The sequence below is a fragment of the Rhinoderma darwinii genome, chromosome 12, assembly GCF_050947455.1.
Source record: "Rhinoderma darwinii isolate aRhiDar2 chromosome 12, aRhiDar2.hap1, whole genome shotgun sequence".
Classification (NCBI taxonomy): Eukaryota; Metazoa; Chordata; class Amphibia; order Anura; family Rhinodermatidae; genus Rhinoderma; species Rhinoderma darwinii.
In genome coordinates this window covers 49,438,524-49,461,053 of record NC_134698.1, presented here as the reverse complement: position 1 = coordinate 49,461,053, position 22,530 = coordinate 49,438,524, and the positions used below count along the sequence as shown (strand labels likewise).

At 45.1% G+C, this 22,530-nt stretch overlaps 1 protein-coding gene across 1 annotated transcript in view; it reads right to left on the bottom strand.

The window, feature by feature from the left end:
• The window catches only part of SPRED1 (sprouty related EVH1 domain containing 1), a 72,092-nt gene extending 54,633 nt beyond the window's left edge, over positions 1-17,459 (bottom strand). Inside the window, exon 1 of the mRNA XM_075843737.1 lies at positions 17,161-17,459. Within this exon, the coding sequence (XP_075699852.1) occupies positions 17,161-17,183 (23 nt within the window). The 5' untranslated portion in view covers positions 17,184-17,459. The remainder of the gene's footprint in view (positions 1-17,160) is intronic.
• Between the last annotated feature and the right edge of the window lie 5,071 nt (positions 17,460-22,530).

The window sequence follows — 22,530 nt, the reverse complement described above, 5'->3', positions numbered from 1 at the left end:
TGAAGCTTTAAAGATTATGTACTCCGGAATATGACCCCCAATCACAGTTAGTCAACGCTGAAAGGAGAAAGCAAGTGAATTTTGAGGATTATAACAACATGACCAATATATACACAGTCAAGTCACATTATTATGACCACCAGCTAATATCTAGAGTAACCGCCGTGTGCAGCATGGACAGCAGCTAGACGGGCTGGGAGTGACTTAAAGGGGTTATCCAGGGACCAAAAATTGCATTGCATTCATATTTGTATGTAAAAAGAAGTCACTAATGTACTTTAATTAAAAATTTGGTACCAAATGGTGCCGTTTAAACCCGGTGAATTGTTCCCGGAAGTCCTGTAGCTTTTCTAATATTGATGGCGCGCCGACACGGCCCCACGTGACAGAGCTTGCTTCCTGAGCGGTTCGTGTCGGCGTGTTATCAATCGCACGACCGCAAGGGGCTGTCACATTGGCTATTGCTGGTGTCCCCCAAGCAGAGCATCAGCTAGCGTATTATATTGCTCGGGACTCCAGCGCTGCTCCCGACATTTGGTCAGTGACTTTAGGGGTTTCCTATCTCTGGAGTTCCTGAGCAGAGCATATATGGACAGTGACCGTGACATTGGCAGCAATGCTGGAGTCCCCAGCTAATGCTCTGCTCGGTGACTCCAGTGATAGGCAATGTGACTGCCCCTTGCAGTCATGCCATCGATAATGCGTCATCAATATTAGAAAAGCTCCAGGACTTCCAGGAACAATTAACCGGGTTTGAATGGCATCATTTAGTACTGAATTTTTAATTAAAGTACATTAGTAAGTGACTTCTTTTTACATAAAAATATGAATGCAAAGCAATTTTTGGACCCCGGATAACCCCTTTAATAAGGGGAGTAGGTTGTATCCGGTATCTGGAGCCATGCTGACTGCAGTGCATCCCACATTTGCTGGAGGGTGCGTGGGGGAGGATCAATAGAGCAAAAGAGACAATTGAGGTGGTCCCACAGATGCTCAATTGGGTTCAAGTCTGGCAAATTAGGGGCCAGGGAAGTGCTTGGAAGTCTTGGTTGTGCTTTTCCAACCACTGTCGGACATTTCTAGCCATGTGACATCGCAAAATTCCATAGACCAGCTTGTATTTTTCCAGCAATGGTTGCAGGGTGTTTGTTCTCTGATGTTTTTTCACCTGACACACCAATGTCCATCTGTTTGATGAAGCAGAAAACGTGATTCATCGGAGAAGACAACCCTTTGCCAATCATCGGTGATCCAATTCCAATACTGCCATGCAAACTGATGTCTTTTTTTCCAATGCACCTTTGTTAGCATAGGAGCAGTGACAATCCATCTGCTTCGGAGCCCCATGCGCAGTAGGTTTCGCTGAATTGTTATTTTAGGCACACGTCTGGTAGCCCCCTGGTTGATTTTCACGGTGAGCTGCTCCACTGTAGCGTGTCATTTGGCCCTCGCGCACCTTCGTTGCCGACGTTTACCTCTCACATCAATGGCACGTGGTGCTCCGTAGTTTCCACGTTTGTTATTCCCAATGGTGCCATTTGTCCACTCACGATACACTTTCACCACAGCAGCACGCGAATAGTTCACAAACTGCGCTGTTTGAGAAATACTGCCACGCTTGGCCCGAAATCCAATAATCATCCCTTTTTGCAACTCCGATAAATTTCCCCTTTTACCCATGACAACAATGAGTGATATGTGTTCAGACAGCCCACACCTTGTATACCCACCAAGCCAGCAAACGACACGTCACGTCCTTCATGAGCAACGGGCTGCCCACGTCGAAAGTAGGAGCTAGTCATAATAACGTGAGTCCACAGTGTATAATCTGCATAGAAATGCTATAAAGGCAATATTCACAAGGCTGATTTTCTTGCGTATTTCGTCGCAGAGACCGCGCTTATTCTGCACTGAAATATGCATAAAAACAGTGTCGTTCCAATTAAAATCAATAAGAAGCGGTTGTTCATATGGGGCGAAATTTTCCACAGAAAAATTTTCCACGCGGAAATTACATTTGTATCACTAAAGAAGTGACATGTCACTTCTTGACACGGTTTCCACATAAAAACCGTGTTGAGTTGCCACACCCAGATTATCCCCATTGACTAGGGCTTATCTGCGTGTGAATCAATGGCAGCGAAACTGCAAATCTACGGCAGAAATCAGTGTCAGCCACGTTGGATTATTCCACCATATGTTCTTAGCCTAAGGGCGGATTCACACGAACGTGAATTGCGTCCGTGCAGGCCGCGTGGTTTTCACGCGGCACGCATGGACTAATAGAAGTCTATGGGGCAGTACAGACAGTCCGTGCCTTTTGCGCAGCGTTTGTCCGCTGCGTAAAAAGCGCAACACGTTCAATATCTCGGAGTATTTCGCGCATCACGCACCCATTGAAGTCAATGGGTGCGTGAAAACGACGCAGGTCGCACGGAAGCACTTCCGTGCAAACTGCCTGTTTCGCGCAACAGCTGTCAAAAGGATGAATGTAAATATCCAAATGACGTGTCATAATGATGGCGGCTGCGCGAAAAGCAGCCGCGCATCATATGATGCTGCCTCACGGAGCAGGTAAGTGGCTTTTGCGCAGGCAAAACGCTGTGTGTTTTGCGTGCGCAAAAACGCCACGTTCGTCTGAATCAGGCCTAAATGTCAGACAGTCAGTGGTAACCATTTTATAATTATGTACAATTAGAATTGTTTTATTCCATGTTATAGGAATTCCCATTAACAGCAATGGAAAACTGTCCAGAATGTTTGGTACATTGGCTACTCCGGATTTGACCTGCCCTATACTAATACGATCAACAAGAAACGTACAAAGAAAAAGTTTCAATGTATCGGTGTGTAAAATGGCCAAAGACATACGAATCTGGTTAGTGGATTCCCCTAACAATTTAACCTCTATTGAGTCGACTGAGATCTACCATCAGGGAAAACGATAATCCAACAGGTTGAATTTTTTTAGTTCCATTTCTTTTGCTTCCCTGCTGGGGATAAGTGGCGCCAGAGGCACCATCTATATTGTAATACTGAAATATGCCAGGTTTTGCCAAGCAAAATGTGGGAAACAAGACAAATAGTTAGGCGCCATGCACACGACCGTGCTCGTAATCAAGGTACGTGTCCGTCGGCCATAGAAATTAATGAATCCGTAATTACGGACAATTTTACGGTCGTGTGCATGGGGCCTTGTTGACCAGCTATACTTTCATGTTGTTGCCATTTCCAGCAAGCACAAGCATTTTGCTGGAAGGCCTGCAGCAAACTGGAAACAGTAGAGTTAACTGAGCAAATACAGATGAATCAAGACTGACCCACAAGCAGAAACATATGAAGCAGTAATGAGATGGGGAGAACATCCACCCACACGTGCTCAGCGCTCACGGCAGCTGCTATGTTCTCAGGAGCTGTATGCATCACAGGCTGAGACTACTGACTCAGAGCTGCCTCCTCGTTCTGCCATCATCAAGACTCCATCAATCCCCCAGCACTTCCCAACGCTGGAAGTCATGCAGCCAGCAAACCCACGGGAAAAAAAACAGGAAATTAAATCTTTTCAGCTTAGGCCTAGATTCTCTGAATAGTTTTAACTTACGCACTAAAAGGGCTTTTCCACCAAACCGAAAAATCGCCAGTAAATATAAGTGGTTGAGTTATTCTATTCTGTCAACTTGTTCTGGTGTACCCTCAGAAACATGTAAAAACTCTTCATTGTGAGGGGCTGGAAAGGAAAGGAGTGCTCCCAGTGCTCTTATAGCAAGTAACATGTCCTCGCAGCTTTTAGCTAAAAGATCCAATCTGAATGTTGCTGGTGCTCCCACAGAAGAGATGGGCACGTATGGGCACCACCACTATGTAAGAAAGAAATCTATATGGGGTGCTGCAGTAACATGCAAATAATACGCATACTAGGAGGGAGGAAGAGGCACATGTACAAAATTGCGCACACCCAAAATAATAAGAAAGGGATACGATAAAACGGGAATGAAAAGACCAAACTTTATTAAACACTACATACAATTAATTAAAAATAAAACAGGAAGCAAAGCACAGGCAGAAATCTCAAATAGGATTCCAAATGGGACAATACGAGCCAATATCAAAAGAATACAATAGCCGTATATATGTATTATGTGCAACTAGTAAACCTGGAAGGTAACCACATGCTGAACTACACAAGAATATAAAGTGCAAGATAATATCTATACCCTGATGAGGGGAAACTATAGCCACGTAAATATGAAAAAAAAAATTATATTATTTTTTTTTTTACTTGATGAACCTATCTGCAATAGGCGGGTACAGCACTGACCACTCGTTGTCACAAGCAGTGTGGTCCTAGGTACAAAAAGCGGATGCTATTGGATCTAAAGAGAAATGATAATGAGAGAGAAAATTGATAATGACCCAAATAGGCTGTGGAATAAGGACAGATGGTGCCCCCATAGACTTGAATGTCTCTATGATTTGTCAGTAGTTTTACAAAAATCGGAGGTACACATAGAAATTGCAATTGCTGGAATAGTAAGTCAACTTTTCCAAAAAACGACGAGAAGGAACAGTTACCAGCTCTCATAGTAGTTATTCTTCTTTCCCAGACTCCAGAATGGCTAATTTATGCAGCGATACATCCCTGACCTTACACGGCTTGCACTAGCCAATAGGTCATTTTTGGGAAGAGATTGCCATGGCAGACACTTCTCGTCATCAGTTCTGGTAAACAGAGAGGACAATGCTAAGGACACACACAATGGGTGCAGGAACGGTGACTAGGTGAAAGGAACATCCACTAGAGAAACTATCCTAAGTGACGCTGGATCACGTCAACATCTTCTACAAACCATGATATGCAAGACATTCAACCCAAAGCTGAAATAATCACCAAATATGGAAAAAGAATAATAAAATAAGTATTTCCTGCAAAACTATTCTAAAAAGCATACTGCATTTCCCTAGGGTCCTGGAACAACAGTCTGGTAGAAAACAAAAACGGAGAGAGAAGGAGAGTCACTTTTTATTAAAGCAATGTGAATAATAAATAACAAGCAACGAGCCAGGGTTACCCAACTTATGAATGATGAAAACTCGAATATAAAAATGTCATCTAAAGCTCATGGTTACGGATCCATGCGGAACGCATGCTGCAACATATGGTTTCTCATTATAATAAATACAGTTACCATTAATTGCATTTGTACTTTAGGATCTGCTGTCCCCCGACAGCTACCGCTATTGGCCATATGAGATCTCATTTTTCAAAAAGAAGCCGGAACAGCGATTAGCTAATTACCGCGAGTCCGGCTTTTCTCACCCCCAGCGAACAGCGGCTATCTCCGGGGAAGCGGTGGCCCGGACACCTTTCTGTATATATACGGATGCGTTTCCGGGCACTAGAAATGATCCGCAAAACATAGAACATGTCCTACGTTCCTCCGCAATTGCGGCACGGACTAGCCCATAGAAGTCTATGGGCGCTACTGCAATTTGTGTCGGCTACAGATGTGTATCCGTAGCCGACGAATCTGTATTTGCAGACAGTAAAAACTATTACGGTCGTGTGCATGAGGCCTAAATCAGGAACTATGCAGAATACAGAAGTCATTTCTTTTAGGCCTCACGCACATGGGTTTAAGGCTCGGTACAATTTGTAACTCTTGCCGTACCTCCTCGTGCCTCCAATTTTATTAAAAATATATATTTACAGCCCCACATAGAATCACATGGTGGCAAACGGAGGTGCAGGGGACTCCATGTGCTGCAGTACAGTCTACTGTACAGCCGTGTATGAGGCCTTAGGACGTTTTTAATTACCTCTAGTGCTGTATAGCTACCTGGGTCCCGACTACATTCACATAAAGAACATTTCCACACGAAAAGTATTCTAAGTAAATTACGAAATATTTTGTTCAGCCTCCAGATCGCACTAAGACAGTTGCCTCACCTTTACTCATTACGGGGTCACACGTGATTACAGGCAGCCATTTTTAAAACAGGGTGGAAACAATTATGGTCAAGTTAGAAGTCAGTCAAACAAATTCAAAAGCCACTTTGTAATTGTAAAGGTTAGGACTCAGGCAGCCCCTCGTCTCAGTTCCTGGAATTCTTCAAGCTCCATTTCCCATGTGTTCAAGACTATCTGATTTTTTTTGATGCCGGAGACACAAGGAGATTAAGTTACTGGTTCAGCGTTCTAAGGATCTGACACCAGCGACAGAACCAGCGCCTCCAGCCAGTGTCTCTGTCATGGCTGGGTCTTCAATGCTCTTAAAAGCTGAGCTACTCTTCCTCATAAACGACACAATTATGCATTTATGTGACGGAGTAATATTAAAACAAGTCAAACAAAAGTAGTCAACATTTGGCCCAGGGAACACATGCGGCTTGGTTTGCCAGTTGGCATAACTGCCCGGGCACCTGACAGGCACAGCCCTCCGCTTTGTGTCCAAAGTTACAGGCTAGAAAAGTCAGAGCCTCCTAATCAACGTGACCCCGGCTGTGCGTCCACACACAGCGTCAACACTACAGGATTTATGTCCAGAGTATTCAGCTACACGCACACGTTGCGTATTTTGCTGCAGAAAATACGCACCAAAACCGCAGCATTACGCCGGAAACTCGCAGGTAAAAACTACACCTATATATCAACAGAAATTGTACTTGAAGCATAAGTCAAACCATCAGGTATGACAATGATATATCAGAAATCCAAAAATATACCTGATGTAAAAAATAAATAACACCAAGTAGGCAGAAAATAAAATATGTAAATCTTTATTATCCCATACGGGAGAAGTTACCCACAAAAAACATACATCTAAAATACAAAAAACTAAAAACACCCCAGAAGGGAATGTGCATCAAGTCCCACGGAAATGACCATATGATATAGCAAGATAATAACATGAGACATATGAGTAAATAGCCAGAAGATCCAATATCTAGAATGATGGCAGAATATGACTCAATATAATGCAGTGTATCAAAGTCTACAAAAATCTAAGTAGATAGTCATTTACCTGAAGTGGACATGAAAAGAAACACACTCCGATCCAAGGACCACCTCGACGCGCGTTTCGCTTCCTTCGTCAGGAGGTCAAACCACACCTAACCTGGGGTTTTTTTATGCTTTTTTCAGTGCCTTTTTTTGCATTTCTCTGAAACCTTTTTAATGCTGCGGGTTTTGGTGCGATTTTCCACTGCACTAGGCAGATACAAGTCGCAAGCGGAAACTCAAGATAAATTGACATGCTGCGGATTCTAAAAAACGCACCGCAGGTCAATTTCTGTCCCGAAAAACACCACAGCGTGTACATGCAAATCTGCGCTGCAAACGCAAGTAATACGCATCGTGTGCATGGAGCCTTAGGGTGTGTTCACACAGCAAACAAAATACGGCTGTAAAATATGGAGCGGTTTTCAAGTGAAAACAGCCTCTGATTTTCAGCCGTTTTTGGAGCGGTTTTTCTATTGAGACAATGAAAACGGCTCCAAAAACGGCTGAAGTAGTGACACGCACTTCTTTTTTATGGGGCGTTTTTTTTTACGTGCCGTATTTACAAATGGCCGTGTAAAAAAACGCCCTATGGGTTCGAAACGCCGTTTTTCCCCATTGAAATCAATGGGCAGATGTTTGGAGGCGTTCAGCCATTTTTCGGAGGGTGTTTACGGCCCGAAAAACGGCTGAAAATAAGCCTTGTGAACATACTCTTACGGAAGCAAAAAAAGTGAATTTCAACAAATCTCATCCACACGCTGCAGAAAACACGTGCAGGAATTGACCTGCGGTGTGGATTTTCAATCTGCAGCATTTAAATTTCTCTTGCAAAAACGCTGCATGATTTCTACACGGAACATCCGGAAAGAAATGCTGTAGTGTTCACGTCGCGTGTGGACGAACCCTAAGGCCTTATTTACACGAACGTGTGCATTTTGCGCGCATATAAAACGCTGCATTTTGCAGTTCCGTGTGTCATCGGTGTTTTGGGGCGTGTCTGCGTTATTTTTGCGCGTATGGCATCTTTATGTCAAGTGGTTTCGACGTATCCAAAATGAAATGAAGGAGGTGGTTTTCATTTTCTCATCATTTTTTGAGCAACTGTTGCGCGAATCACGCACAGCACACGGATGTATGTCCGTGTGATGTTCGTGATTTGCACCCATTGACTTCAATGGGTGCGTGATGCGCAAAAAACGCTCAAGTATAGGACATGCTGTGAGTTTCATGCAGCGGACACACGCTGCGAGAATAACACGGAATGTCTGAATGGCCCCATTGACATAAATAGGTCCGTGCGACGTGCGTGATTTTCACATGCGTATCACGGACGTGAAATACGCACGTGTAAATAAGGCCTAAATGTGAGAATACGACAAGCCTCCACGCGCAGGCCTGTAATCAGCCTCGTAACACATTTTTTTAACGGTTTATATTGCCCCAAATCACGTAAAAAATAAACAAGAGTAGACACATTGAAGAGCAGAGATAACAGAAGCTATTTTTTTAATTACTATTTTGTGTAAAGAAAATAAAAGACGTTCGGTCCTGTTCACACCTGCATCAGCAGCTCAGAGTCTGTCGTTTTTGCAGGACAAAATAGCACAGCACTGTTTTGTCAGGTAAAACGTCGCAATCCTAACAAAACCCATTAAAGTCAATGGGTTCGGTCGGGTGCCGTTACTTTCAGCCATGCAACAAATCTGGCGCTTCCGCTTCTCCCATTATTCGGTTCCTCTGACAGAGCAGAATAACAGAAATTGGAGCGCAAATGTGAATAGAGCCTTACTGACAATTATTTAGATTTTTCTCTTAACCTCCTTGGCCAGAACATGCAACAAGGTGAAATAATGTTCTAAATGTTAGTCAATTATTAATTGATTAATTCAAATGTGTTTTGTAAGGCTGCGTTCACATCTGCGTCAGGGCTCCGTTCAATACTGCAGTCGACTACGCTATTGATTCCGTCAAAACGACAGAACCCCTGCACAACGGAGACAAACGGAAACCATTTGCACCGAATCCGTGACCATTCAAATCAATTGTGATGGAAACAGAAACCTATGGTTTCCGTTTGTGTCTGCCAGGGCTCTGTTCAGACAGAAAGCTCCGACGCAGACGTGAACGCAGCCCAACATGTAAAATTAGAACTTACAAAGCTTTAGAGCCATGGTCTGCAATCTGTGACTCTGTAAAACTACAACTCCCAGCAGCCAATTTGTGAATGAACATGTCATGTGTGACAAAAAACAAGGCATTTATATAGATCCTAATGGAAAACTAGACTTGTGATATCACTGATAAACTAAGGTGACCCTACATACATAGCAATCCTCTTTACAATGGCGCAAACACCCTAAGGGTATGTTCACACGGGCTATTTTGGGCCGTAAACTGCCAAAAAAAACGGAAGCGGAACGCCTCCAAACATCTGCCCATTGATTGCAATGGAAAAAACGGCGTTCTGTTCCGACGGGCCGTTTTTTTTACGTGGCCGTTTTGAAAAAACGGCCACAAAAAAGAAGTGCAGGTCACTTCTTGGGACGTTTTTGGAGCAGTTTTTCATAGACTATTGAAAACAGCTCCACAAAATGGCCGTAGAAAAACGCTGCGAAAAACGTGAGTGGCTTAAAAATCGTCTGAAGATCAGGAGCTGTTTTCCCTTAAAAACAGCTCCGTATTTTCAGATGTTTTTGGTTAAGCGTGTGAACATACCCTCAGGGGGGGTTCACACAAAGTTTTTTTTAGGAGTTTGACGCGGAAACCGCGTCGGAAAACGTGCCAAAGAACAACCGAAGATGCCTCCCATTGATTTCAATGGGAGGCGGAGGCGTTTTTTTCAAGTGAGCGGAAAAAACAGCGTTTACACCTCTGACCTCCCATTGTCATCAATGGGAGGCAGAGAAAGCGTATTTCGCTGCGTTTTTAGTCCGTGGCGCTCAATGGCCGCGGGCGAAAAACGCAGCAAAAAACGGCGTGCAGGGAGAGGAAAATCTGCATGCAAAAAACTCGGCCTAAGGCTATGTTCACACGGGGTCTTTTGCCGAGTTTATTGACGCGGAAACCGCGTCGCAAAACTCGGCAGAAACGGCCCGAGAACGCCTCCCATTGATTTCAATGGGAGGCGTCGGCGTCTTTTTCCCGCGAGCAGTAAAACTGCCTCGCGGGAAAAAGAAGCGACATGCCCTATCTTCGGGCGCTTCCGCCTCCGACCTCCCATTGACTTCAATGGGAGGCAGGAGAAAGCGTGTTTTCTGCCCGCGGCGCTCAATGGCCGCGGGCGAAAAACGGCGCGATCATTGCTATTCACACTGAGTATTTTGGGGGAGGAATATCTGCCTCAAAATTCCGTTTGGAGCTTTGAGGCAGATATTCCTCCCCCAAAATACTCCGTGTGAACATAGCCTAAAGCTTCCATACACGACTTGATATATGAGGCCAAGATTTAGGCTAGGGCTTTACGGTGTTGCCGGCGAGTGGTAAAATCACGGTATTACCGCGACTCGCACCTGAACTTCAATGCTTTTGCTTATGTCGCTTGTGAATTTTTTCGCATAAGGAAACCGCAAAAATAAAATCTCTTTTTGTTGCTGGTAGTACCGCTGGGAAACAGACGGAAAACGTCTCTTCATTGTAAAGGGATAATAATGGTATATGAGTTTCCAAGTCTCTTGGCACGTCTGGCAAATAGAACTCAGGCGTAAACGTCGGGAACATTTCTCATTGTATATTTGGAACGTGGTGTGAATTTACGTCCACACAGCTTATTTTCAGGCGTATTTTAACGCTGCTGAATTATAAAACGTCTTGTAAAAATACACTTTATACAAAAGAAGCGACGTGTCACTTCATAAAACATTTTGCAAGCGGATTTTCTATAGACACTACAAAAACCGCTTTTAAAATACGCCTCAAAAACGCTTTGAAAATCAGCTCTGGCTTTAGGCCCTCTGTGCCTAAATACAGGTCCGTTGTCATCCGTAAATAACCCGTATTAACGGACCCGTAAAAAGAGGGGGGGGGGGGCTGGAAATGACGTCACAATCATGTCCATACCCATTGAAAGGGTCACATGATCACTCAGACGCCATTTTCTCTGCTTCTCTTTATTCAAAAATATAAATCCCCTGACGTCGCCTAGCAACGCTCCCGTAATTACGGGTACACACGTAGCTACGCGTAATTGCGGGAGCCCCATAGACTTCTATGGGCCTGCCCGTGCCGTAATTACGGCCTGAAATAGGACATGTTCTATATATTCAACGGCTCGGGCACCTTCCCGTAAGCAAACGGGAAGGTACCCATGGCCAATAGAAGTCTATGGGCCCGTAATAACGTAATCAGCCTCGTATTTTCCAGTCCGAACATATGCTGTGTGGACGTCGCCTTCCCTCTAGGTGGTTTACTCCTTAGGCCTCATTCACGCTCGAAACAGAATCCATAAGCGAAAGTTCGGACGCAACAGAAAAATTTAGATGTGAAACCAGCCTGTAAAACCACACCAAAGTCAGCGCAAAAATGCCCGGGTGTTAAAGTAGATTTTGCTGCGGACTTCACCCTTTGGATTGCAATGGACGAAATCCGCAGAACTATTCAGGTAGGGCACGCTGCAGATTTAAATGAAGCTTGGCATTATCTTATTTCCTTGTGTTGTACTTCACGAAAATCCGTAGCAAACGAGCAAAGTGTAAAACTCCATGGGCTACATACTGAAAAAACATGCAGTCCGAATATGCAGGAGAATATGTGGAGTAAGGGCATGTGCACACGAGAGCTGCAATTATGTCTGAAATTACGGAGCGACTTTCAGGAGAAAACAGCTCCTGAATTTCAGACGTAAATGCATGTACTGGCGTTTTTCGCCGCGTCTTTTACGGAATGTAATTTGGAGCTGTTCTTCATTGTTCTTTTGACGATGCTGTAATTTTATGCGCCGTCTTTTGACCACGACGCGTATAATGACAGGTCGTCGGCACAGAACATCGTAAGACCCATTGAAAGTAATGGGCAGATGTTTGCCGACGTATTGGAGGCGTTTTTTCAGACGTAATTTGAGGCGTAAAACGCCTCCGATACGTCTGAAAATAGGTCGTGTGAACCCAGCCTTATCCGTTGTGGAAATTAACACCGTGTATTGCTATGAGTGGGGAAACAATACATACATTGTTTACATTTACGCGCAGAATTTTTCCACCTCGTTTTCTGTATTTGTTGAGAATTCTGTATGTGGAATTTCAGCATAGATTTTAAGGACTTGTCCACACGTAGCGGAATTGCAGACGGAAAAAACGCAGCAGAATACAGTAGCGGCAAAGTTTAACAAATCTCATCCACAAGCTGCACAAAAATTCAGATCAGGAGTTGACCTGCGGTGCGTATTTTTCGTACTGCAGCATGTCGATTCCTGCTGTGGAAAGTGGACTGAATTGCTGCGATTTTAACTCCCTAACGCCGAAGGACGGATATATCCGTCCTCAGCAGCTGCTAGTTCGCGCAGGAGGATGGATATATCCGTCCTGTGATGGCGCGGGTACTGTCACTGTACCCACGCGATCAGCAGCAGGAGCACGGCTGTTATACACAGCCTGGCTCCTGACGGAATCTAAGCGCGCTCCGATTCCGGCAGTTTAACCCATTAAATGCTGCTGTCAATAGTGACAGCGGCATCTAATGTGTTTGACAGAGGGAGGGAGCTCCCTGTCACCCGATCGGCGCCCCCGCAAACAAATTGCGGGTCGCCGTCGGGTTTCCATGACAGCCAGGGGCCTAACAAAGACCCCCCAGGTCTGTCTTCAGCAAATGCCTGTTAGGCGATGCCGGAGGCATGACCTAATAGATTGCCTGTCAGTTTTACACCGACAGGCAATAATGCTTTGTTATACTAAGTATACCAAAGCATTATATATGCGATCGGCACATCGCATAGTGAAGTCCCCTGGTGGGACTAAAAAAAAAATTGGCAATCAATTAAATAAAGTTTGTGGGCAAAAAAAATGACAGTCAAAATCAAATACACATATATGGTATCCCCGCGATCGTAACAATTTGATCAATAAAATGAACACATTAATTAAACCGCCGGATGAACGGCGTCCAAAAAAAACGCAAAAAACCACGGCAAAATTCTCTTTTCTCTCATTCCCCCCATAAAAGAATAAAATAAAAGTTAATCTATAAGTCCTATGTACCCCAAAATAGTACTAATGAAAACTACACATTGGCCCGCAAAAATCAAGCCCCCATACGGCCACATCGACGGAAAAATAAAAACGTTACGGCTCTTGGAACGCGGCAATGCAAAAACAAGTAATTTTTTCTAAAAGGCTTTTATTGTGCAAACGTAGGAAAACATATAAAACCTTTACATATTTAGTATCCCCGTAATCGTGCCGACCCATAGAATAAAGTTAACATGTTATTTACGCTGCATAGTAAACGGCGTAAATTTGTAATGTGAAAATCAATGCTGGAATAGCTGCTTATTTTCAATTCTCTCCTAAAATAAAGTTAATCAATATATTATAAGCATCTAAAAATGGTGCAATTACAAAATACAACTCGTCCCGCAAAAAACAAGCCCTTATACGGCGATGTCGACGGAATAAAAAAAAAGTTACGACTCTTGGAATGCGACCGTGAAAAAACAAAAAATAATCCTTGGTCATTAACGTGCAAAATGGCCTGGTCATTAAGGGGTTGAGGAGACGTCAACATCTCCCATCATTGTGAAAAACGCTGCAAATTCCGCACCCTTTTCTGCGGTCAAAAACGCAGGAAAGGATACTTTTTTTTGCGGAACGTCTGCTAGTTTCAACGGAAAAGCTGCAGAAATTTTCTGCAGCAATTCCGTTACGTGTGGACAAGCCCTAATGCTATGCAAAATTCTGCAACACAAATACGCCACAAAATCCGTAACTAATGCTGCTGCGGAATTTGCTTCTGAATTAACGTTGGGAATTTTGTGGCTTTTTTTTTTTACGCCACGTGAATCCATTTTTATGGGCGAGTGACAATAGCCGCCTGTCATTGACCTGTACTGAACTTTTCCATTGACAATATTTGCAACTAGAAGAAACCGGCCATGTTTTCCCTCACCGGGCAGGTTCTCCCACCAGACCCACTATTGCTGCAGGAAGTGATTTTAGGTTTTCAAAATACGTATCCAAAACAAACAAAATCTTCATGTTGCACCATTTTATATGGGTCGTCTCACGATGGTGGCTCTTCACCCAGCCTCAGCACACGGCCTGTGCTTACACGCATCCGTCCTCATTAATAAAATGGAGAACCCGGTCACTGCCTCCTCCACATACAAGTAAATATAAATACACTACGGGATCACCAAAGAGCCACACACACCCGGGAGAGCGCACATGCACGACAACCCCCCTGCAGGTGGCTCATCATGGCACAACCTGTGTCACACGGGGACTGCAATGTGAATGGACACAGGTATTTTATGAATGGAGGAGGAGGGGAAATCACGTAACGCCAGAGCCTCCCTGCTCTGATATTTCCCACATAGCTGTGTCAACAAGGAAGGGAGGCGCCAAGTAGGAGGAGGAGGGGGGAGAGACAAGAGGAAGAAGGAGGTGGGGGGAGAAAAGTAAAAAGAAAGGAACAAGGAGAGAAAAGGTCTAATTGATAAAAAAAAGAAATAAGAGGCAATTTTCCTCCAATCCTTACAGAGTATTTATTACCCCTGGGAAATAACCATTGACTACAACTAAGGCAGCGCAAAAAGTGGTGAAGTAGTGCAGTACGGCGGTCCTTCCCACGTCTATTCACCCCCCTCGTCCCCCTCCGCACGCTTCCCTGTTTTTTCACTCTTAAATAGGCCTCGTTTTGCTTAGAAATGGCCTGTCACGGCGTCCCTTCACCCTGACAGAGCGCGTCAAGGTAACGCTGCCACCCAGCATTTTATGAATGGGATCCTGCTATGCAAATGAGGGCAATTCACAAAACAGTAGCACAACATGGCGGCTGAAACAACTGAATACACAGAGCACAGGCACCAAACTGAGAGGCACAGCACATAGAGGTGTAGAAGAGCGCGGCATGTGGACTGAGGGCCTGATAGTCACCGCAGGGTGTAAATACACATTACATCGGCGGAACGGCCATACGAGAAAAGAGCGCGCCTCAAAGTACGCGCTATCTCAAAACCTGAGGTAAAACTGGAAAGTCACGACCACCGTCCTGCATAATGTCTCCAGTGTAGCACGGAATACACAATCACGGGAAAAGCCTACACAAAGATACATAGTAATATGGAGGGCTTTACAAACGAATATACGGGCACCTGACGTACTATAACGTTATATAAGAGTACACGTCTCCTCAACTAACACACGTACATGGAGGTGTCGGCCGGTGCATTACATGTACAAGAAAATAACGACACTTCAATGGCAACCGAATAGTCACTGAAGCAGATGGGCCCCCAGCATTAGCGGGGACCAATCACTATTCTGCATGGAGCAGGATGAGTCACCCGGCAACACGCCACAAATAACATGTGTATGAAGCCGTGAACACGAAGGAAGGCACGACACATGCAGAATACCAATAGACAAAAACCAACTAAATATATACACATTAAAATGGAGATACATCGTATACATATATGTGCACATTATAGGACTTCATCTTCCAGTATTTACGGCTTCGTTCACATCTGCGTTAGATTCCGTTGATGGGCTCCGTCAGACCTTTCTGTCAGGGGAACCCATAGCTCTCCGTTTCCATTGATTTCAATGGTAATGCTTCCATTGCAAATGGCTTCCGTTTGTCTCCGTTCCGTAAAGTTTGCGGGTTTTTTTGCAGAAACAATAGCGCAGTCCACTATGCCATTGATTGCGCAGAAAAACAACAACCCAGAAGCCTTACGGAACAGAGACAAACAAACCATTTGCAACGTTAGAATTAGCACTGAAATCAATGGTGATGCAAACGGAAGCTATAGTTTCCGTTAGTCTTTCCGTTCATGGGTTCCTCTGGAGGAAAGGTCTTCCGGAACCACGACGCCCGTGTGAACGAAGCCTTACATGTACTATTAATACTATAGCCGAGCCTTTTACACCAGTTATAGATTTAGATACGCGTCTTTTGCATTTTCACACATTTTTAACATATTCCCATATTCAGCAGATGCAAAGCCACAAATTAGGAGAAAAACTGACTGTACAGCATGCAAAGGCTCAGGAAAAAAATGGAAATAAAAAGGATTTCTATAAAGATATTGAATACACAAGCCGTGTGACCGCTTTACTTTCATTTCCTGTAATTGCAGAATTTTCATTTTTAAATTGAAATTTTACTTTACAGGCCAAAAATTTTAATTAAGTGGCAACCCATAAAACAGTGAATTGCGCCACATCCAAAGCAACGTTAAGAATCAATGTCACAGTCAAAAACACCACGTAAGGCACCCCGCACCTTGGCCTTTCTTCACATCTGCGCACAAATGGGAACAGGACTGGGTTTTTAACCAATAACGTGCACCTGACCCACCCATGGCCTTTAGGGAATTTTGTAAATATGCCATATGAGTGCAGGATGAAAATAAAGATGGCCGATCATTCGGAACACTGATCCATTCGTCTGGGCTGAAAATAACACGGAGAAACTTTTTTGTTGTTTGGAAGATTTCTTTGACCTTCTTAAAAATAATTCTTAATCCCTTTAATTACACTTCAAAGTTGAGGCAAAGAAAACGCTAAATCAGAATGAAGCCATCTTTCCGTGTTTATGGTTTAGACGCAAAACGTCAAACGTTCCGGTAACGTAATGTTCGCATTGCCAAACGGTTGTGACATCACGTGAAGTCATATGATGTCACATCAGTCATGTGATGTCACGACAGATGGGAAACTGCCCAAATGCCATCATATATGGCCATAAAAATGGTATGTAAATATATGGATGGACAGGAGTACCATGCTTCATAAGACATCCCAATGTGGGAGATTCGGGACATAGCAAACCTCTGTCCTGTGTAGGGCAAATGCATGGGAACTAAAGGGACCTATACATGGAATGCTACACATAGAGCAACAAGCACATCAAAAATAAAGGCACAGCAGTCACAAAGCAGCTATATATTGAGGAGGGGCGTCCTGCTATAGGTATACACAGCAATACACAGGTGGCACACTTACTCTGGCTCCTGCTCGCTGCTCATTGTCCTCCTCTCACCGGGCACCGATCAGAAGCTGCCTGGGCACGGCCGGGGCGCAGGGAGTCTCCCGGGACAGCCGCATGGTGACCCGCGTTGGATTCCAGATCCAGATAGAAAAATGTATCCGAGAAAACAACCTCCCAACAGCCCAAGTACACCCGAGCACACAGCGGGGAACTGCTCCAGAGCCGCCGGGCCAATCCTGCAGCAAGCATCCGTGTGAGTGCGCATCCAGAGCGGCCCCCTCCTCCTTGTGCTGCTCGGGCACTCCCCCTCTTCCATTCCCCTCCTTCTACCGGGGTGGGATAGGGAGGCTGCTCCTGCTCTGTGCTCCGCGCTGTACACGCCGTTCTTCCAGTGTGTGCACATGTGAGCGGAGCTGGGACCGGCCGGGCTGCCCTGGACATACACATACTGGAGGGCAATGTATAGAAGTGGAGGGGCTGGTGTTATAATGTGTGATGCTGATTTATAATCCAGTCTCACTGTGATCATCTACCCTGATAATCATGGCTATACGTTTATAGTTATCAATCGGAAAAGGCGATTATTGTTACGTGAGATGATCCAACCAATGGAAATCCGCCCGTCTGTCTGGACACTTTTTTTTTGTGTGGTTTAGATAAGTACACCGATCAGCCATAACATTAAGCCCACCTGCCTTATAATGTGTAGGTCCCCCTGATGCTGCCAAAACAGCACTGACCCATCTGGGCATGGACTCCACAAGTCCTCTGAAGGTGACCTGTGGTGTCTGGTACCAAGACATTAGCAACAGGTTCTTTAAAGGGGTTGTCCCAGAATCATCAATTCACCGATCACACGAATTCACCGATCACACCGATCACATTCCGAGTCTCCAGATCCTTCTCACAGCACCCCCCACAGTGAGGAGGAGCTTGAATAGAGCGGTGCTCGAGCATGTGACTACCGCTCTATTCAATGTCTATGGGACTGACGGAAACAGTCAAGCGCTGTACTCGGATGTTCTCGTCATTCCCTTAGATTATGAATAGAGCGTCAGCGCGCATGCTGGACCACCGCTCCAATCAATGTCCCTCTCAGAAGTGAGGTGAAATGGGGATTTGAGACACCTATTCTCACGATCAGTGGGGCCCTAAGCGTTCAGACAGGCGATAATTGTCCGTTTTTGGAATACCAATTTAAATACCATAAGTTGCGAGGTGGGGTCGCCATGGATCGGACTTGTTTTACCAGCACATCCCACAGATGCTCTATCAAATTGATGTGCGCGGGGAGTGAAGGCTAGCACAAGTTGCTGAAAAAATTTGAGGCTACGTAGCCGCAGACCAGTCAGAGTGCCCATTCTGACCCTTGTCAGTTGCCAAAAGTGACTACAATGGGTGTGTGAGCACCAGAACTGGACCATGGAGCAATGTAAGAAGGTGGCCTGGTTTGATGAATCACGTTTTCTTCATCGTGTGGACGGCCAGGTACGTGTGTGTTGGATATGTCACCAGGATGCTTTATGGCAGGGGTGGGGAACGTCCAGGCCACGGGCTGTATAAAGCCCGTGGGATCATTTGGTCCGGCCCGACCTCACTCTTACCGCCGCTGCCGCCGTGAGTCCGTCCTACTCACCCTCATTTAGGAGAAGGGCGGACAGAGGCAAGTATGACGGCGGCAGCGGCTGTCTGAGTGAGGTCGGTGCGCGCCAGCCCAAGAGTGGATGAGTCCGGTCACCTGATCTGAGTCAGTGACATGAGGTCAGGTGACTGGACTGTGCCAGCCCAAGAGTGGACCAGCCCGGTCACCTGACCTGAGACGGTGACGTGAGGTCAGGTGACCGGACTGGGAAACTCCCGGGCCGCCGCAGTGGCGTAGCTATAGGGGTCGCAGCTCATATGGTAGATGCTGAGGGGGCATTATACTGGGTATGGGACAGCTAAGGGGGGCATTATACTGTATGGGACAGCTATGGGGGGCATTATACTGCATGGGGCAGCTATGGGGCATAATACAGCGTGGGGCATTATACTGTATGTGGCAGCTATGCAGGGCATTATACTGTATGTGGGGCATTACACTGCGGTAGCTATGGTGGGCATTATACTGTATGGGGGGCATTATACTGTATGGGGCAGCTATGGGGGGCATTATACTATATGGGGCATTATAGTGTATCGGTCAGCTATGGGGGTATTATACTGCATAGGGGGCATTATAGTGTATGGGGCAGCTATGGGGGCATTATTCTGTATGGGGCAGTTATGAGGGGCATTATACTGTATGGGGCATTATAGTGTAATGGCAGCTATGGGGGTCATTATACTGTATGGGGGCATTATACTGTATGTGGCAGCTATGGGTGGCAATATACTGTGGGGGTAGCTAATGGGCATTATACTGCGGGGCAGCTATGGGGGCTTTAGACTGTGTGGGGGGGGGGCAGCTATGGGGGCATTATACTCTGGGGGCAGCTATGGGGGCATTATATTGTGGTGGTTAGCTATGGGGACATTATACTGTGTGGGGGCAGCTATGGGGGAATTTTACTGTATGGGGGGCATTTTACTGTGTGGGGGGCATTATACTGTGGGGGCATTCATGGGGTCTGTCGGGCAAGGCAGCTGGGCATAGGTGTGCGCAGGGGTCTGGTGGTGTTGGGCAGGGGTAGGCGGTCCGAAGCCGAATACTGGCACCAGGGCCCTTAAGCATTTAGCTATGCCCTGCGGGACGGCACAGTCCAGTCACCTGATCTCACGTCAGTGACGTGAGGTCAGGTGACTGGACTGGTCCACTCTTGTCACACTGGTCCACTCTTTTCCCGACCTCATTCTGAACGCCGCTACTGCCGTGTCATTGCCTCCTTGGCTCCGTCCGCCCTACTGACTCACATTTAGGAGCAGGAGAAGGACGGATGGAGCCAAGTATGATGGCGGCGGCGATCTGACTGAGGTCGGTGGATGCCGGCCCAAGAGTGGACCAGTCCGGTCACATGACCTGAGTCGGTGATGTGAGGTCAGGTGACCGGACTGGTCCACTCCCGGGCCGGCACAGTCCAGTCACCTTACCTCACGTCAGTGACGTGAGGTCAGGTGACTGGACTGGTCCACTCCCTTCACAACACGCTCCGACCTCACCCTGACCACCGCTGCCGTCGTGTCATTCCCTCCTTGGCTCCGTCCACGCGCCCTCCTTACTCGAAGTGAGGTCAGGTGACTTAGAGGGACTCCACAGGATATGTCATAAATGTCAGATAGATGCGGGTCCCACCTCTGCGTCCCCTAGATCTATCAAGAACAGGGCTCCTAAACATCGTTCAACCTCTTTGTGTTGTGGCTGAAGCTTGTGATTTCCGACCATGAAGAAGAAAACAGCCTAACTTGCTGAGCTACGCTGTTTTCCCCCGTTCTAGAGATAGGTGTGGGTTCCAGAGATGGGACCTGCATCAATCTGACATTTATGACCTATCCTGTGGATAGGTCATAAATGTCCCTGATGGGAAAAATCCTTTAAGTAAGTAAGTCAGAACAACTTACTGCTGAGAGTTCTTTTCAAAACTACCATTGTTAAGAGTCGACTGCTCTCCAGACTGACCGACGCAGTAGTAACATCTTCAATACCGGCTAACATCACACTCCTCACCAAAGAGAAGCAGTTCCAGCCATCATATTAGGGGTGAATAAATTAAATGTTTGACCAGATATAGCAGGCTCATTTTTAAGTTGATAATTTTGTATGGCCCGCGAATATTGTTATAAATATCCAAATGGCCCTTGGCAGAAAAAAGGTTCCCCACCCCTGCTCTATGGGAAGAAGACAAGCTGGCAGAGGCTGTGTGATATTCTGGGCAATATTCTACTAGGCTTGCAGAATGCCCCAATGACTTGGGCTGAAACGTTGCATAAGGGTCAATGAAGTCCACTTAATTTTTACCATCTTCTATATACACAAAGCTAATCATATAATATATATTATGAATCAATGCATGTGTTATAGATAGGCAATAACAATGAAATACTCATTCATAGCAATATAAATATAAGCAAACAACATTTTCTTATTCTTTGATACTACCAACCATTTCCTTCTAATTGAGATCATATTACTTGGCCTTGAACTTTTTTCTCCTTTTCTCCTAAATTGGCCCGACATGCTATAGCCTAAACATTCAATTTGATAGATTTTATTTAATGGCTAAAATATCAATATGTGTGGGAGTGAGTCTGGGTTCATCATGCAGTTTTGCTGCAAACCGCGGCTATACTGCGCCATTTTTCAAAGATTTTGCAAAATTGCATCATAATGACATGGTTCTGCTGCGTTTCACTGCAAAAACGCATTTTAACTGTAATGCGTGAGCTTACCTTAACAAGGGTGCTATGTATGCAGCTATGTATGTAGCTTTGGTGAAATAAAATCCATAAATATTACCATAAGGGAGCAAGGGCCAATGTTACAATGGTCCTACCTTGACCTATTAGTCTTTATTTTTTACTTACTTTGGGGTATACAGAACAAATGAATACCTGTCCATAGAGCTATAGACTCGCCATACAATATCATCACATTATAATGGTGGTTCTGGAGCAAATTAATATTGCAAAGTTAGGAATGACTAGTAGAATATACCAGGTGTTGCCCCTTTTGACACTGACACAATGGGATCCTGTATAGTCATAAAAAAGGAATATAAAAAGCATGTCAGCAGTTTAGATGAGTGCTGCTGTGTTTGTAAAACCATATTGTCACAATGTACAAAGTAGAAACCTTTTATTTGTTCCAATAAGGATTGGTCTCTTCAGGCCAAATACAATTCCAGTCCTTAAACCCTTATCTGTGTTGCATCAATAAAAAGTCCTTATCATCTACATAACATCCTGAATCCTATGGTTTCACAAATGCAGCAATGCCAATCTGAACTGCTGACATTCTTCTTCTATGACTCAGACATATGTAGATAACACCAGCAATAATCGCTCACCAACCAATGATCAGATCTTGGTTGTTCCACATGCAGAAAGTGATTTAGCTTCGTAGAATCTAGGTGCACAAACATGTAGGAGACCGTAAGACCGGAACAAGGACCATGCCAGTCTGAGAGGCAGAAGCTGTTCCAAGGTTGAGATATCATTTTAATGCTTTAACAAGAATACAGATAATAACACATGCAGAAGGCACACTCGGCAGTCTGCAGAGGGAGGGGGTGAATCATATAGGCTTTGTATCTATGTAAAGAGAGAGGAGAGAATCCACAGCGGACTGTGCAGGGGTTGGAGCAGGAAATCGCAAACTCCTTAGCACAAATGAGAGGAGATCCCTCATGGGCAGTAGAGGGAGAAAGCAGTGCAAGAATGAAGCTGTGCTAAATATGAGGATAGTGACA